At 47.5% G+C, this 18,544-nt stretch overlaps 2 protein-coding genes across 5 annotated transcripts; one reads left to right on the forward strand and one right to left on the reverse strand.

The window, feature by feature from the left end:
• The first annotated feature begins 69 nt into the window (after positions 1–69).
• CFAP119 (cilia and flagella associated protein 119) lies at positions 70–5,720 on the forward strand. The gene is made up of 9 exons (XM_081885420.1): positions 70–528; positions 1,582–1,613; positions 1,818–1,883; positions 2,358–2,527; positions 2,847–2,917; positions 3,054–3,170; positions 3,696–3,756; positions 4,558–4,635; positions 5,322–5,720. The coding sequence occupies exons 1-9, from the start codon at positions 505–507 to the stop codon at positions 5,492–5,494; spliced, it is 792 nt and encodes a 263-aa protein (XP_081741546.1). The 5' UTR covers positions 70–504; the 3' UTR covers positions 5,495–5,720.
• A 474-nt stretch (positions 5,721–6,194) lies between these two features.
• On the reverse strand, positions 6,195–17,829 carry PHKG2 (phosphorylase kinase catalytic subunit gamma 2). Of its 4 annotated transcripts, none has more exons than XM_081885416.1 (10): positions 17,675–17,829; positions 14,430–14,558; positions 13,963–14,138; positions 12,851–12,905; positions 12,036–12,101; positions 11,757–11,920; positions 11,352–11,442; positions 10,610–10,763; positions 8,379–8,504; positions 6,195–7,131 (listed from the first exon to the last, which is right to left on the reverse strand). In XM_081885416.1, the coding sequence occupies exons 2-10, from the start codon at positions 14,522–14,524 to the stop codon at positions 6,850–6,852; spliced, it is 1,209 nt and encodes a 402-aa protein (XP_081741542.1). In that variant the 5' UTR covers positions 14,525–14,558; positions 17,675–17,829; the 3' UTR covers positions 6,195–6,849. The 4 variants fall into 4 exon arrangements, with proteins under 4 accessions (XP_081741542.1, XP_081741545.1, XP_081741544.1 ...); XM_081885419.1 differs by having other exon boundaries at positions 17,715–17,736; XM_081885418.1 differs by lacking the exon at positions 17,675–17,829 and adding an exon at positions 17,568–17,588.
• Positions 17,830–18,544: the final 715 nt, after the last annotated feature.

The raw sequence follows: 18,544 nt of genomic DNA on the forward strand, positions 1-18,544 counted from the left end.
GCGCGAACCAGGGCTGCGCTGGTTAACCTCACCGAGACGCCTTGACGGAAGCGCGCTCTGTGATTGGCTCTTTCTTTATCGTAGACTTCCCATAGTTAGAGTGATGCGCGCCGCAGGAGACCCTTGAATAGGAGATTTCGATCCAACATGTCAACTTGTGCTTCAGGTCCTTAACTTAAAATGCAAATTTTAATCCAGTGAAACTCTACTCGGCGCCCAACACTCAGGTCCCTAGAGGAATAAAAGCGCTTTTCTAGCTCTATGGCGTCCGAACAAAATGTTATGATGTCGCTTTAATTTTTCTATCTCTACGGATACTCTCTCTCCCCCCCCCGCCCACCGCCGGAACACTTCAAAGAGAACCTCTACAATTGGCTAAGCGCTTCGCCCTCAAGTGTTCCTCGTTCTTATTGGATGAATTTCGACGGAATTCCAATTGGCTGAAGCAGAGATTGCTATGGCAACGCGTGATTCCCCCAACCTTCTACACTCCGACAACCAGAGATGGGGTTGGAGGGCTTCCAGCAGGTGAAAGGGGAGGGGGGAATTCAATAAAATTCACGTGCAGGCCGATATCTCCCATTTTTACTTCGAACATATTGCTGGGGAAAGGGGGGGGGGGCGACACGAGGCAGAAACTCAACTGGGACAGCTTTGGCAGTAGAAATGGTGGAAGGAAGCGCTTCGCCCGCCAAGTGCCTGCCTGTCGTGCAGCTGTTGAAATCACAGGGGTATCTGTCAGGATTGGGAAGCAATCCTAATACAGTACCAAAAATTGTCAACGTTTCATAGTAAATAATAGTTATCTACCAGTGGTAAGAATAATAATCCATGCGGAAGTATAAATTGTGATGATAAAATTAATAAAAATACTGGTGTTCAAAGTTTTACTTAGCCAGTAACTAAGCAGATAACCTTGTGCAAGTCTCTCCTCACAGAGTAGTTGTGAGGATAAAATGAGGGCAAAACCCCATTGCAATACCTACCCCAAGCATTGTAGAAGGTGGGTGGAATGCATGCACATGTGAAAAACTGCAACTAAAATACATTTCAACTGAAATGCAGTGGCACAGAACTGCACAGTGTGGATTTCTTAGGAGGAGTCCGTTTTCTATCAGAGAAACTTGGACTATCTGCCATCTGTCCTCACATTTTGCATAAACCACCAACATAAATGAAAATTGATTATGGTAAATAAAAATGTTCTGTTTGACAGAAAAAAATGATCTTATTTGAAATTATAGCAATATGGCTTTCAGCTTTAAATTGTGTAATCAACACTATTCAAAGCACACTCCACAATTTGTTCCCATTGTGGCAAGATAATCTGCCATCAAATCTCATAACCAGTAGTAATAATAGTAGTACTAGTAAAACATGTCTCTCCTGTATCAGCCTCTACAGGCACTGTAACTCTCCAGTGGCTTGACTTCACCCCCAAAGGCACATTCTTCTATTGTCTCTTGAAACAGACAGATGCCAGCAATAGTAGTATACAATTTGGTCATATAACTGTGTAAGAAAAAATATATGTAAATTGATCCCTAACACTCCTACTCAAAAATTATTTCTGTCTTTCAGCCTCAGCCTCATAAGGCAAAGATATGCATGTGGTGAGTAACTGCTTATGTGTATTAATTTAGAAGAAGCATTAATTGCCACACCCTACCCCAGAATCAGCTGTATTTTGGTGCATGGCCTGAAAATCCTTGAATTTTGGCATTGCTGCATGTTTGATGCCCATTATACCTAAGGCTGCTTGTGTACATTAAGAACATTTTCAGGTTACTTGCTTTCCTTTGTTCTTCCTGTTCCAGGAAATATCTAGATGTTCATTCCATGGATTTAATCAACAAGGCTGGAACCACTGATGAACTGAAGAGGTGATGAGACTTTAAGACTAAGAAACATTAGCCATGTCAATCTCTTATCAAAACAAACATCTAAGTAAGAGTTACTGCTGAATAAACACATAGAGAATCAGGCTGCATTCAGGATGTTCCAGATAAAGGAACACATCCTAAATGCAGAGTGACAGAGGGTAAAGTCCTCTAAATTTTAAAGAACCAGCATTGGCTACTATAAGTACATATTTAACCAGACACTGTTTAAAGAGGTTACTAAGAATAGGTGGCTGGATATATCCAAGTCTGAAGAATCAAACTAGCAGTGAAATTTTAAAAACCTTGATCTACTCCCTCACTGTTCTCAGGTGCAGAGTCATCTTATTGCAGTTAGCTGTGCAAAATAAAGGCAGACTCCTACCATTTAAAGGAAATAGTGATGATGGAAGAATTTTGTCATTCTCCCATCGAACAAGATTGTCTATACCTCCCTATTTCCTTCCTTCTCTGCAGCCTCCTCTCCAGACTCTTGGATTTGCAAGATTTCGAAACAAACCCACGCTCCACTATCTTATTAGATCTGTACTTCTACACCATCCAGTTCTGCCGGGAGCAGGGTTTCAACAGGGAACAGACCTCAGCCTTCTTCTCAATTGTGAAGGATGTACATGAGGCCTGTGTAGGTAAGCAAATGGATGTCAGAAGAGAGAAGGGAGTTTTGTGAATGGAAAAGAAGAATGAGGGGGATGTGGGAAAATGTGACCGCAGAAGCCTCATTGGCAGCAACGTGGCATTATAAAGAGTAGGATGCTGTCTTAAGTACACAGTTCCTTTAGGTTATTGTGAATGCCTGTTAGTGCTATAGTGATGCTGCCTTATCGTAAGGCAAAGAGGTGAGAGTAACACCCAGAGCCGGTCCTGTTGGCTGCCAGTTGGGGAACTGGGCTGTAGAAAAAGGGCTTGAGAAGAAGAACATGATGCTTCCACCTTCTTCTCCTGTAGAAACACCACTGCCCAATGTGGAGGAATGCTACAACTACTTCTCTGAACTTGTTTTTTGCCACTCCATTCGGGTGAGTGTGTCCAGACAGGGCAAAAATGATAACACAACCAAGATGTCATCCCTCCCCAGTATTCCTCTTCATAGCACTGTGTATGTGGAAGGGAATGGCACCCCCCAATCTTACCTATTTTTTCACACTTCTTTAGAGACCCCCCTTCAGCATTGATCTCTTCAATCAGAACCAGCTGGTGCGCCTAACAGACTACATGATCAACACCTACTTCCGCCACTACAAACTTTACAAATACGCTTTCACTCCACAGGTAAAAATCTGTCTCTCTCTTTATGCCAGAGTTTGGGTGGATGGGAAGGAGCTCTCATGTCACCTTCCCATGCCATGGGAGGAAAGGGTTTGCAGGATCCAGGATGATTTATGTGTAGCACGAGGGATTAAACATGGACTCTGATGCTCCCATGGATTTCAGGGTGGGATCCAACATTCCGCTCAGCTTCCATCAGCGGAACAGGAAAGGAAGCAATTTCCAGCTATTCCAAAGGAGCAGCACAAGAGCTTCTGCTCTGGAGGATCCCCCAACCCTCTGGAGAAGGAATAGGGGGAGAAAATTGCTGAAGTTTGCTTCCTTCCCATCCCACTGACAGATGTCTTACCATCAAGCTGAGCAACACTGCTGGATATGGCCCTTTATTTTTAAGAGCAAGGTACTTTGTGGATGCAGTGAAAAGCATCAAAATATGACCAGAAACTAGCCAGCCAGTGAAATTGGTGGATCACTCCTCAGCAGCCACATGCTCATACATACCGGTCCCAAATCCCCTCTCTTCCCTAGGTGCGATTGGACATATCATTCACTTACATTGGGATGCCTGAACCAGAGCCCAAATATGAAGGTAAGTGTGAGCAGGCCCAGATCCCACTCCTTCTGAGCACAACAGTGTAAGCTGGCTGTCATTCACCCATATTGACAAGGATGTTAAAGGGGTGAAAAAGAAATTGGCCAGTCCTTCTAAATGAGGACATTTCCCGGAATAGAACAAGGGGAAGACAAAAGCTACATATAAATCTGTGGCAGAAGGTGGCTTTAAAGCAAGCATAGGCAAACTCAGCCCTCCAGATGTTTTGGGACAACAATTCCCATCATCCCTGACCACTGGGGATCATGGGAGTTGTAGTCCCAAAACATCTGGAGGGCCGAGTTTGCCTATGCCTGCTTTAAAGTAACATATAGACCTAGTTATATAGGAAGCCATCTAAAAAATATGTGTTTATTATAGGAAGGCATCTTCTGCCAGATTAAATTGTCAGTCCATCCAGCCCAGTGTTTCTGACTGGGGATCTCAGGCAAAGCTACATCTTGCCCAGCTCTATGATCTTGAGAGCCTTTTAACTGGAAATAACAAAGGATTGAACCTGGGTTATGTTCTGTGTGAACAGCACACGTTTCACCCCTGAGAGATGAGTCTTCCCTCTTTGGGGCCGTGGCGCTCTTGCTTTGAATCAGTACTTGGTCCTCAAATGCTAAAATGTCACAATAGCCTCCCGTGTCTTGGGTCAGGTTCAAGTTTTTACAACTACCAAGAGGGTCCTACAGGCCCAAGAGAGTCTGTAGGAAAGGATACAATATCAAGAGTTGTTGCCCCCAATCCAACCCTTCCCCCCCAAAGGGTTTTTAACATCTCTTTCTTCTACAGAAGCAGCAACTGAGGACTCAGAGGCAGGTTTGTCACCTCTGCAGGAGGATATGGACGAGACAACTATTGCTGAAGAAAGTAAGAGAGGGTGGCTCAGTGGCTGGGGCTAGTGTGTAGTGTCCAGAGTGAGCTAAAAAGTCCCCCAGCTCAGATTTCATCTTAGTCATGAGGTCTTGGGTGAACCTCCCTCACTCCCTCTCCCTGCCCTTGGTTCCTCATCTGCAATCTGGGGATAGTAATATTGCCCTACCTTACAGGCTTGTTGTAAAAGCTACTGAGGTTATGACCTTGCCTATGCATTGCACTAAGCCAAACCGTGGTGTAAACACGTGGTTCCCAGGGAGGAGCTTGCAGCCAGTTTGCTCCTCCCCAGCCATGTTTTTGTTGCCACACCACACTGAACTAAGCCAGTTTGGAGTGGCATGGCATCCAAAACCAGGCTTGTGGTTGAGCTCTTGTCAGGCTATCCACAAGCTTTAACCAAGAACAAACTCGTGGTTTGTCTGAAAAGAGCTTAACCAGAAACCTGGGTTTAGACAACATGCTAAGCCAGACATTGGCTTAGCTCAACACAGTATTGAAAGAGGCTGAGGCAGAGCAATGCGGCCCAGGCCAGTATGCGGTAAGTGCTTCAAATGCTGCAAAAGTGCTATTTAAACAGTAAGTACTTGTTGTTGTTGTTTGGTGTGGGGGGGGCACTCCTGAACCCCAGAGTGGTAGCCTAGAGGCGAGTGCTCTCTCCCGCTCATTCTGCCTCCTCCTAGGTCCCACCGCTGTGCTGCGAGAGTACATTGCAAACCAGCTCAGCCAGGAGCTGACCATGCTGCGCCTTTCAGTAGATCAGCGCTTGAAGGCAACGGAGGACCAGTTTAATGCCAAGCTGCTCCAGCTGGAGAAGGGCCCGGGCAAGGGGGGTGCCAAGGGCAAGAAAAAATAAGCAGGTTGGGAGGCGAGAGAATTAACTTTTTACATTAGAATGTTGAGAGGTTTTCAGGGCCCACCCATAAAGTATCTCATTCCTCAAAAATTGTGGAAATGAATAATAGTTAAATGGGGGGGTGGCCAGATAGAGCACACTTTTAAATGCCTTTTAGAAACCTGTTTTTCAAAAACTTTCTACAGAGAAACTGTGATGTTAAGACATTAAAGAGCTTTCCAAACAATCGGTACCACTGTTGCACATCTTCTGTGTATCTCCAGGCTGTATCTCATCTCTCTCAGCCTGCTGCATTCCCCATGCGAAGCACTCAAACCATTGTATAGAGTAGGTCTCCTCACACCCTACTAGCAGAGCTGCTACACTTTGGGGGCGCTGTCTGAATTGGGGATGTGCGAGTATTGCAGGCATCATGCGTCCATGGCATCTCCCTCACTGGACCAGCTGCTGGAGTGAAACTGACACCCTGCCTTTCTTCAGATTTTCTCTTGAGTCCCTTTGATTCCCACTCTGTCCCACTCTTCTCAAGCTGAACTCTTTTCCCGCGGGTGCACACCCCTTCCAGCAGCAACAGGATACCCCACCTCCAAAACATTGAACACCCCTTGGATCTTTCGCAGGAGAAATTCAACTCTGTGCCCTCTCCCAACTGAAAGGATATGGCCGCTTCTTAGGAAGCAAAGAAAGCCAAAGTCTGGCATCAGTTTTGGTCACATTCCATTTTATTCTAATTGTGACATCATGGATGTGGAAAGATGGCACAACCAGGTGGAAAATAAAATACAATATAATCTACAGAGAAGGGTCGGTCCCAATTCCTGCTAGTAGGGAAAGGGAACTCTGCAATTTCCAATCCCAACCCACCCTCTTCCTCCCTGGACCACCCATTCTGGCTATATGCAAGGATTGATCCCTCAGCAATGGTGAAGTTGGCTGCTTTGAGGGGCAAGAGGTAGCAGGTCCTCTTACTGTGGGAAGAGATGCAAGGACAAAAAGTCCTTCTTCTGGCAACACAGATAAGCCTCCCTAATCCATACACATCTAACAATTCAGATGCTCTGTATTCTTGCCCTACACAAATCTCAGGGCCCTTCCCAGGTATGTTAAGGGACCCTTAGTTTCTGACAGCCACAAACTCAGGAATTCTTTCCAGAAGGCAAAGAAGTCCTTGTTCCCCAGGAAATTGGACCCCCCTTCGCATGCAAGGATGAGGATACCTCCCCACAGGAGGTACTTGCCGTTCCCCCAAGAAGAGATGGAAGGTGGTGGGACGGTTCTTGAAGTGGCTCCTGCCTCCTTTCTTCGTTCAGGGACCCAGTGATTCCACAGTTGCACAGGGAGCAGCAACCAGGTGTTTAGCTGGGAGGGTCGTCCACCGCAGATGCAGGGGCTTCCTCCTCTGTGCTGAGCAAGACAAGCTGGATGGCCTTGGGGACGTTTTCAAAGAGGGCGGCCCGGTTCTGCTGCTCACCTTTCTTGACCCAGTGCCCATAGATGCGGAAGGCGCACGCGTCAATCAACTTGCGCACCCCCTTGAGCGCGTAGGGGTCGCACATGAGCATCTCCTTGGTGACCGGCCGCACCCGCCGGTAGTTGGAGACGATGCGGATAGAGGCCCGCACAGTCCATGCAAGAACCTATCGTGGGAAAGAGATGGGAATAGTGTCAATATGGGAAGTGAGACCTAGAAGGTTAGCAGGAGAGAACATCAACACTTGCTGCGCCAGACTAAGACCCACCTGGTCCAGCATTCCTATTTATCAATTCATTTATTTAAATTATTGTAATCCACGCTTTCATAAAATATATCAAGGTGGCTTACAATGGACAGAGTATAATAAAACCAGTGTATAAGTATCAGTAAAACATCAGTAGATACTGGGTTTTTTTATAAAAAAAAAGTTCCTATTGTGAAGAGCGGTCTAAACAGTAGTTTTCAGCAGACTGAAATAAGGCATTTTCCTGCCAAACCTCTTCCAGATAAGGAGTTCAGCAGGGCAGGGCCTAGTGAAGGCCAAATGAAACTCAGGGGCCTGGGCAACCTCCAGATGTGTCCTGTTTGAACAGAGCTTTCCAAACGGTGTGTCGCGAGTCACGACACGTTGGTTTGTCAGCTGCAGTGTGTAGGTATGTCGCACGAGCGCTCCCCACACTCCTCCCGGGGCTGGAAAGGGGTTAGTTTAACCTCCAGTTTGCTAGTAAAACTGAATTACTGTCACAACATGATGCATATCTTAAAAGTGCATCACCAACATGAAATGTTTGGAAAACACTGTTAAAGAGGATCTCTGTGATCAAGGGGGAGTATAATGCACGAGACCATCCTGAAGGTACTTTGCACCCAAGTTGTTTAGGGCTTTGTGAATTAACACAAGGACCGTGAACCTGGCCTGGTAGCAAATCAACCACTTCTCCAGTGTGGCTTCCCGGGTGCTTCCGGGAAGTCAACAAATGGGACATAAATGCAACAGCCCTCTCTCCTCCTCCTGCTCCTCAGCAAGTGGTATTGAGAGGCCTGCTGCTACCTCTGATCCCATATCATAAAGCAATCATGGCCACTACTTATTGATAGACACCCTCCATGAATCAGTGACAAAGGACTACGGAAGAAACAACGTTTCAGGCGCATTACCAGAAAGCTATAAAACACCAGCGTTGAAAGGAGATGATCAGATTGGGAAGGGGGATGCACACAAACTGACTAAGAAGCCCTAATTGATCGATCATACTGGTTTTGGTCAATTCACTGATTACATGAGGGGGTGGGAATGGTATGAAGGAAAAAAGCGAACACATTGTTTTTAGAAAACGCTTGCACATGTTGCAGCAGGAACCACCTCCTGTGTGGGGAACATTTGCATGGCAGGAGGATCAAGAGACTTGCCCTGAATGCATGGTGCGGATTGAAGAGCCGGCGTTTACGGCCACCATACTGCTGGAAGAAGGGGTGCTGCAGGGCCTGCTGAGCTGTCAACCGTTCTTCTGGATCCACCTGCAGCAGTCGTGAGATCTGCCAAACACACACACAGAGTTGGGCAAGAGACATTTGGGGGAGAGGGGCATATATTTGGTGCCCAATATAGAAGGCTGAGCAATTCAAGGGCAAATCATCATCATCATCATCATCATCATCATCTGTTTTCATCCCACCCTTCCTGAAAGAAGATCAATACAGCATGAACGGTTCTCAAACTGCAAGCTAAGTTAGGCTGGGAGATAGGGTCAAAGTCTTCCAATGAGTTCCGTGGCTAAATGGATATTTGAACCAGGATCTCCTCTGGTCCTACTCTGATACTCTCTAACCAATATACACTGACTTTATCGCTTAGTTATGAGTTTTTCCACAGACTCTCACTTCTCCAGCTCCCTCTGTCAGTCTACTTTGCCAAACACTTCATGCCACTAGCTGCCAATCAGGGCCTTTGTTTCTGCAATGGAATCTTGTTTTTTAAACCTGCCAATTAGGGCAGAGGTGAAAGTACTGGAAGCCACAGGCGATCATCTATTATCATGGGCAACAATCACTGGCATCTCTTCTACCCCACATTTCAAGACATGAATCTTAAAGCTGGGAAAAGCAGAAAAAGAATAATTAATCCTGAGAATGTTGGTTCTCTCTCTAAAGGGAAAAACAAGTTTTTAGTTCTCAAGGCCTTGAAGATACATTTTGAAACTACAGAGGCTGCTGAAATATGTGATGCTTGAATTGGGAAACAAATAGGATTTTATGAGGTAAAGGGCAGGGATCCCTGTGTTAACTCTTTGGTCCTCCCCATAACAAGAAAAACAGAATACTGTAAAATATACAAAGAGGCTTGAATTGTGTAACACAGGTGTAAAGATACTGGATTTTTTTAAAGCAGAGATTAAATGTAAGAAGGTTGTTACAACAGCAGTATTTGATATAAAAATGGTTAATTGTGTGAAGAAGCAGGGAAAACCAGCATTTTGTTTCTGGCTGAAGTCAGAAAATATATAATGCATGTGGGGTCAGTCTTGCCAGGAAGGAGCTAGTTTCAAAATACCAGATTTGGCTCCATACTTGTTAGGTTTACAGTTAATGGCAGTTAGCTGTGGACTCTACCTTTTATTAGGGTCAAGGAATTGAAAAAGTCAAATGGTGATAGGTCCTTTCGTGGACATTCCGTTCGAATGATTGGTCCAATGAGGACTTGGAACTCCAGGAAGAACCCAATGCCTGGCCAGAGGGAGTAAATATAAGGGCAGACACAGCATTCTTTGGGAGCAGTTGGTCAGGAGACTAGAGAGAGTCGGAACGTGAGTTTTGAACCACTGGGGACAGGGGCTGAGGGAAGCCAGCCAGGAGAGGTGTTTTCCAGGATGGTGTCTGACCAGAATTGCCAGCAGCTGACAGTGGGCCTCAGGAAGGAGAAAGACTTCAGAGGCAGCACCATCATGGCTGAGTCTTCAAGCACCAGACCAGAAGAGAGATTTCTGAAGAAAACTGAATCAAGCCGATCAGGGGGTGAAGCAGGAGTCTCAAGAGATGGGAGTTCAGTCTGACTAACAGTTGAGACACCTTAACTACCTTGTGCTCTTTCAGTAATACCCTGACCAGAGCAGCGGAAAAATGGAGATCTGGCTATCAGGTCGGCATAGGGATGAGAACTAGGACAATTATGTAGCAGCCTCTTTTGAGCCAACGCCAGATTTAAAGTACAAGTAACATATTTTAGCAATCATCAAACTATGTTGTTTAATAAATACCTGCATTAAAGCTATGATTTTATATTAAATAAGCTTTGATGCCTATTTGTTTAACACAAGCCTCCAGCTCCATTTGTTCCGTGCCTCTAATCCGCTACTCCATGTAGTAAAAGGTGAAAGCAACCAGCTGGAATTAAATAGTGGCAGCTATGAAGTAAGAAGTAGGTACACTGAATATAAACTGTATAAGACAGGGATCCTATAGGATTTAATAAGAAATTGGTGAAAAGGCAAATCCCACTTGGGCCCAGCCAGTAAGATCCTTCACAATACCACATTGCAGAACTCTTTTTTTTTTTCCTGGGCACAGATGTTTCCTAAAAGGAGATGTTGAATGTACATGTAGCTCGAGTTGTGTTACAAGAGGTGGGATTTTCACCATCTTACCAGATCTTTGACTGTGTCGGACCGGTCATCCCACTCAGGGGAGCCAAACTGGTATCGCCCTTCCATGATCATCCGAAGCATCAGCATCTGCTTACGGTGCCAGAAAGGAGGAGAGCCAGCCAAGAGGGTGAAAAAGATGACGCCACAGGCCCAACTTCAGGGAAAGGAGGAGAGAGCTTTATTTCCTGCACTCTTTTCCCAAATACCAAAATTGGAGAACAGCAAAGCAGAAAAACCAAGGAATATTGGCCAAGGAAGCACCCTATACAATTAGTGCAGCTTTTTGGAATCTTGAAATTGTTGTTTAATTGTTTATTTTAAATTACCGTGCTTCATCCATGGGAAACTGCCAAAATATTGTTCCCCTTCAAAACAACAACACCACAAAACCCAGTCCATATTTTGCCTCCAAACTCAAGTATGTAAGCGCATGCAAAATCTTGTCAATGGGTGTAGCTGTTCTGCCAACTATAGGATATCATGGTAGACTTCCAAGCTATTTTCAATAGTCACTGTGTGGTGAGTAACAAGGGGACAGAGGGACAGAACATGGGGAGAGAACAACTGATTCCCCCCCTCCCATTTCCTCGGGCAGAAGAACAGGGAGTAGACACCTTTTTCTCAAAACTGGTATAAAGACCCAGCTGAGCTTTGGCTCTTGTCATGGAAAATCCTTCACCCTTCCTTCCCAAAAAACTATCCCTCCGCCAAGGGGGACAGGTGTTAGCTAGATGTCACTTACAGATCCACTTCCTTTCCATAACCAGGGTGGGTCTCGTCCATGGAGCATTTCAGGATCTCTGGGGCCAGGTAGCCAGGGGTCCCACACAGCTCTAAGAGGAAGGAGTTGGAAATTACAGAGGTGCATAAAGTTTGGTGCCCAAGAATCTCAAATCAGGAGTCACTGCTAGCAGGAGCTGTGTAATTCAGATCAGCCACCCTGCTCCCAGCAGAATCACAGAATCTGTAGCGTTGGAAGGGGCCACAAGAGTCATTTAGTCCAACCCCCTGCAATGCAGGAATATTTTGCCCAACGAGGGGCTTGAACCCATGACCTAGGGATTAAGAATCTCATGCTCTACTGACTGAGCTATCAATGAGCTGGTCTGCCCTACAGAGACCTGTACTCAGACTGGCCCATGCCCACCTCGCAGCTTCTCGCCTGGCTTCAAGTGGCAGGAAAAGCCAAAATCCGAGAGTTTGATGTTCAGCTGGTCATCCATGAGGATATTCTCGGGCTTGAGATCTCGGTGGATGATATTATTGGCGTGAAGGTAGCTCACGGCGTCCAAGAGGGCTCGCATGATACACCTGAAAGAAGAGAGACACAAGCTGAAGGAGCCGCCACTTATCAGATCATCGCAGCTGGAGCCGGGCCAAGAGAGCTTCTGCCTCCCCAGATCCAGCAGAGGGGACGGCACATTACCTGGTCTCCTTCTCGCTGAGGGTCACCTTCTCTGTAAGGTAGTCAAAGAGCTCCCCGCGTCTCATCCTGTCAGGGGAATGTGAGACGGGGTAAATCCACATGCAATGGGGGTGGCATGAAGAAGAAGAAGAAGAAGAGTTTGGATTTGATATCCCACTTTATCACTACCCTAAGGAGTCTCAAAGCGGCTAACATTCTCCTTTCCCTTCCTCCCCCACAACAAACACTCTGTGAGGTGAGTGAGGCTGAGAGACTTCAGAGAAGTGTGACTGGCCCAAGGTCACCCAGCAGCTGCATGTGGAAGAGCGGGGAGGCGAACCCGGTTCCCCAGATTACAAGTCTACCGCTCTTAACCACTACACCACACTGGCTCTCCCCATCTCCGCTTCCTACACACAATGTCTCACTAAAATACCTCTACTTATCTACACTGAAGAGGAATTTCAGAGGCACAGCAGCAAGCACACAGGCATTGTGGGTTTGAAAGCAACACCACTTCAGCCCGCAAGGGCCTGGAAGCCTAGCAGCAGAAATCCACTGCCTCTGTCAACTTCCCTTGTCAACAACTATTATGGCTCTTCCTCCCACCCAGCTGCCTCTCTGAGGGTGGCTTCACACATGACTTCTCAAAACCAGACCGATCGCCATCTTGGAAGAAGAGGGCCTGTAACATGCAATGGGAAAGTATGTCTCTCTATTTTTCCTTTTAATCCCTCTTGGGAGGGTCAAGACCCACAACAGCTACAAGGGCGTTTCCCATCTTGGTGAGAACAGGGTGGGACAGCAGCTCCTCTTTTCAATAGCTTGTTACTTACAAGTCAAACACCAGGAACATGAAGGCAGATGACTCATAGGAATCTATCAGAGTAACTAGAGAGGGAGAGAAGAGAAGGAGGGGAAAGAGGGGGATTGGATTATACAGTTGGAGAGCTGATTGCTTCACCAACGTAAGATGGCAGGAAACAGCTCCAGCTCAGTGCCTAGAGACAGGCAGCTACAATGAAAGAGAGCATGGCCACAGTCTTATTGTGCTAACAGTGCTGTGTAGCTTTAGGAATGGGGGAATCTACCGCCCTCCAGCATGGCCAATGGTAACTAATTATGAGAGCTAGAGTCCCACAGCTTAAGGGAGGCGGTCACAGGTTAGACACTGCTGAAGTAGGCAGTGGGAGGGGGGTGCATTCATCCCTTTCAGCAGTAGAAGAGCTGGGGGGAAGTCACATTTGGCAACCAATGCGCCCCTTTGGTTTCAGATGGTACATGGCTAGGCTAGTCTAAAAAACCCAGGACACAAATTTTCATGACCCTCTATCGGCTGTGGTGGCTCATTTACCGTGACTCTGGTAACTCTGGAATGTATTCTGACCAAACTAAGACTCCTGATGTATATTTTGCTCTCGCTCTTCTGTCAATTGACCAAGTTGCCACTCCCCAACAGACCTCCCTTTGCTCCTTTCAACTCCCCCTTCCCACTTTGCTACATGCCACACTCCCAGCAATCTGCTGCTCCCCACCCCAATGCAAACCCTAAACATGGTTTCCTCCATTGTGACAACAATTAAGGGCAGGGCAATTCTCATTACCAGTCCGCATAGCCAGCAGTCAAGGATGATGGAATTGGCAACCCAACAACATCCAGAGTGTCACAGGTTCCCCACCCCTGATTTAGGAGTGTGCAGGATGAGACCACGCAATGATTAAGGAAGTAGAGATGGGCACAGATGTCACCATGGTGGTGTTGCTGTGAATGTTGAGATCATCAACATGATGGAAGGCCTAGATGCTGGGGGGGGGCAGGGTTCATTTGGGGACAACTATACAAAATAAAATTACATTCGAGAAAATACTAGGGTTTCAGAAGGAGGCCCAAATATTGGGATGCACATTTGGGTTACAGAGATTCTGGGCTGGGTGGGTAGTCACTCACTGATGTAGGGGTGTCCGGAGACCTGGCGCAGGATTTCAATCTCTTTGCCTGTCGATAAGCGCACTTCCTCAAGCTGCTGTGGGGTCATGCGTTCCGGAGTAACCTCAATAATCTTCACCGCATACTCCTGGCCTGTCTGCTTGTGTATGCAGCGCCGGACCACGCTGCTGACACCCCTGCAGAGGAGCAGAGATGAACAAACAGCAAGAGAGACGTCAAGTTTCTAAATAATATTGGCTCCATGGTGGGAAAGAAATGTAGGACAGAGGTTGGAAAGCCATAACTCCTCCAGATGTTCTGGACTACAATTCCCATCATCCCTTATTATTGGCCATGCTGGCTGCTGGGAGCTGAAGTCCAACAATATATGGAGGGAAACAGTTTATCCACTTGTAGTGTAATGTGTCCCCATCCCAGCACATCATTCAATCCATGATTATCCGCCCCCATCCTGACCCACTCCTCACCTGCCAATTACATCCTTAGGGTCATATTTCTGGTAGAACTCTTTGGCTCCAGCCCAGTCCGGAAGCTCATCTTCTAGACCCACGTCCCGGGTCATCCTATTGTAGATGTGGAATGCTCTGGATCAAGAGCTGAAAAGCAAAGGGTGATGGCAGCAGTGATATTTAGACAGCTGAATACTTCAAGCTACCCAAGAGGAGACATTTTGAAAGGTCAACATGGAAGGTGGAATGCAAGGAATGCAACACAGCAGTTGGAGAGCTAAGAAGGGCAGTAAACATAAGAGGCAATGGATGTCTGATGTCAGGGGAGGCAGGTAGAGACATGCCAATTACCATGCTGCTTTCAGGGGAGTTATGGAAGAGATAAAGGAGAATGACCCAGTCTTGGTCATCACTGGGCAGTAACCATTGGTAGGGAATAGTTGACAATTTCATCAGACACATTTCAGCCATCAGGTTAGCAGTGGTGTAGCGTGGGTTGTCCGCAAGGCAAGTAATTTGCGCCCCCTAACCCGTGGATTTGTGCCCCCTAACCCTAACCCCCAGATGTTGCGCCCGGTGCGGCCGGCCCCCCCTGCGCCCACACGCTACGCCACTGCAAGTTAGCAAGGCCTCCGACACAAATCACAGGTTCCCTTTAGATCATCAAACTAGTCAAAATCAACAAGTTGGAGGGCTGCAATGTGGCTGCATCAGATTTCCCCAAATAGGGAAGAAAAAGACCAAAAAGCCTGAATCAGCTCTCTGGCACAATCACAATGGCAGGTTTATTGCTGCCTTGACCATATAACTACAGCAAGACTGCAGGGGGGAGTAGACTGCAGAACTGATCTAAGGGAGATTCCTCTTCAAATGTCAGGCGTGAATGGTGCAGCCTATATCCTTTGTTTCCCATCCTCATACTGCAGCAATTCTGATATTTCTTCCTCCAAGCAACTTGGACCAACATTTCAACTGCCTTATAACCCTGTGAGGTTAAGCTATGCTAAACCGCACAGAGATTGTGAACTCAGATCTCTCTGCAATACGGCTGCCATCCAAAACATCCTTACTTCCACTGTGGAACTTCATTTCAAACAAATATGCATAGGATTGCACTGTGTGTACAATAGCCATCTGCTACATCCCCATGACTCTCATATTTCTTTAGTCCTTCAAAATAGATCCTTACAACCGTGAGTTTGAAACAATACCCTGCAGTTACATCTCCTGGGTATCAATACAGTGGTGCCTCGCAAGACGAAATTAATTCGTTCCGCAAGTCTTTTCATCTTGCGAGTTTTTCGTCTTGCGAAGCACGGTTTCCCATAGGAATGCATTAAAAATCAATTAATGCGTTCCTATGGAAACCGCCTTCAGACCAGGTCCGGGGACAGTCTGTCCCCCGACCTCTTCTGAAGGCTGGCGGGGGGCAAAAGTCTTTGCTCCCCCCTGCCTGCCTTCCCAGGAGAGCGGAAAACGCAGCGCTGCCTTCCCACTCTCCCGGAAAGGCAGGCAGGGGGGACAAAGACTTTTGCCCCCCGCCCGCCTTCGGAAGAGGTCCTGGACCTCTTCTGAAGGCTGGCGGGGGCCAAAAGTCTTTGCTCCCCGCCGCCTGCCTTCAAAAGCCGTCCGGGGGCTTTTAAATCGCCCCGGACAGTCCCGGGGCGATTTAAAAGCCCCCGGTTAGGCAGGCAGGGGGGACAAAGACTTTTGCCCCCCACCCGCCTTCAGAAGAGGTCCTGGACCTCTTCTGAAGGCTGGCGGGGGGCAAAAGTCTTTGCTCCCCCCCGCCTGCCTTCAAAAGCCATCCGGGATAGCGGGAAGCGCTTCCTTGCTATCCCGGACCGCTTTTAAAATGCTGGCGGTGGAGAGCAAAGCCTTTCGCCCCCGCAGGCCTTCCTGGACCTCTTCTGAAGTCCGGAGGGGGGGGGAAGGCTTTGCTCCCCACCGCCAGCATTTAAAAGAGGTCCCCGGAGATTTCCCTATGGGCTTTCGTCTTGCGAAGCAAGCCCATAGGGAAAATCGTCTAGCGAAGCGTCGCAAAAACCGAAAAACCCTTTCGTCTTGCGGGTTTTTCGTCTTGCGAGGCATTCATCTTGCGGGGCACCACTGTACAAATTAGGAAAATAAAAAGAGCCTTCTGGGTTGGACCAATGATCTGGCCATCATCCTGTTCTCATAGTGGCCAGCTGTATGCCTATGAGAAGCCCGCAAGCAGGTCCTGAGCACATCCTGTGGTTTATAGCAGCTGGTTATCAGGATCTCACCACTTCTGATCATGGAAGCAGAGTATAGCCAAATAAGAACAGTTGAAGGGAACCTTTTTTCAGCCACATTCCCTTCTAGAGAAGCTTCTGGGGGCTACATGCCCCACGCAGGGCTGGACAGGGGCAAACACAAAAGTGGGAGGGGCAACAAGTGTCAATATAACCTTTGAACATTAGGCTACTTCCTACACACGCTCACACACCCCTCTCTACCCTCCATTCAGGGAAGCAAAGAGTTCTAGGACACATTCCAGCCAGGCAAAACCATTCAAGGAGTGTGCAAAGCAGGGCCCATAAGGGGTGTGGCTGGGGAGAGTGCTGTGAGCCATACAGAGAGGTTGGGAGGGCTAGAAGACCACATTCGGCCCCTGAGCATGAGGTTTCCCACCTCTGAATCAGAATAAACATGCACTGACAACAGGCTTGGCAGTTGATCCAGATTGTGCACAGGAGCACATCACAATCCCTATTAAACAATGATGTCACTTATTTTAAAGAAGCATCCTTACAACCCCTTCTACAAGATCTCCAAACCCATAATACCCCTCATTCTTTCCCCATCCCAGGACTTTCCCTTCTAAAAACATCTGCAATACTGGACCACCTTGAAGGACTGGTGTAAGGATTACTAAGACAGCCCTTCGTTCATTATATAAATAACCAACGTTTAAACTATTGTACTATAATCTATGCAGCGGCTGAAACAAGATACCCATGCTGTTTATCCTGGAACTCCCCTTCCCAAGTCTCAATTCAGAACCATGCAGAGGTGGAAAATGCACTCTGTTTATACTCAGAGGCACTCTGTCCGTAGATTTCAGAACCGTGGCCTAGCACTGTCAACAGGTTCCGGGGCTCATGAGAGCTCCAGGGTGAAATGAAGCCTTGCCTATCGGTCCAGCCCTTCCGATTCGCCTCCCCCTCCTCTCTCCAGAGGGATTCCACACGCCGCCCCGCCCCGCCCGAGCACGCGGAGGGACTCCCCGAGATCCTCACCCGGCAGCGCCGTTGCTGGATGCGAGTGAATGACCCCCACCTGCAGCCGGCGACTCCCAGGCTCCGCCTCCTCTTCTTTCTGATTGGTCCGTCGCGTTCCAGAGGCGCGGCCGAGCAGTAGCACCAATCAGCGAAAGGAGAAAACAGGGTGTGTCGAGACGGTCGAAGGCCGGCATCCAGTGAGTGGACGGATGGAGAGGGAGCGCTGTCAGCGGCAGCAACCAATCAGCGCTAAGGTGAAGAAATATGAGGCGGGGATTAAAAGAGGAAGCGGCTGTTTCCGAACGGCGGCAGGGGAGGGGAGAATGCTCAGCCAATGAGCAAAGCCACGCAAGGGCGGGCAAGAGAAGCGCGTTATTGACAGGCGGGTTGACCCATCGGCTGCTCGTTTTGAGCAACCTTGCTGAGGGGAGGAGCTCAGAATCCGAAGGCTGGGGAAGACAGCGGCCAATCGCGATCGGAAGTGGGCGGGAGCAGAACATTGGGGTTATTCAGGGTTTCATAATCGCGATACTAAAGGTCAGGATGAGGTCATAGCTACTACTTTCCCTCCTTCGGTTATTTGTTATGCAATTACACAATAAACACCCCCCAAAACGAAAACTACACTAGGGTCTCTCTACGGAGCAGGAGGGAATTTGTGCCTTTTATTTCTATCTCCATAAACTGCTGCCTTGTCTCTTGGGTGGTCCTTTCGTGTCTTTCAGTTTGGGGCAAATCAGGAGTTTGGCTGTGAACAAAATAAGATGATGATGATAATGATGATGATTCCATCTTTCCTCCAAGGAGCTCGAGGCAGCACATATTTCCTGCCTACCTCCTCTTCCGCTCTTCACAACAGTCTTGTGAAGTGAGTTCTGGCTGACAGAT

This window comes from Podarcis melisellensis (genome assembly GCF_964234715.1).
Source record: "Podarcis melisellensis genome assembly, chromosome: 13".
Classification (NCBI taxonomy): Eukaryota; Metazoa; Chordata; class Lepidosauria; order Squamata; family Lacertidae; genus Podarcis; species Podarcis melisellensis.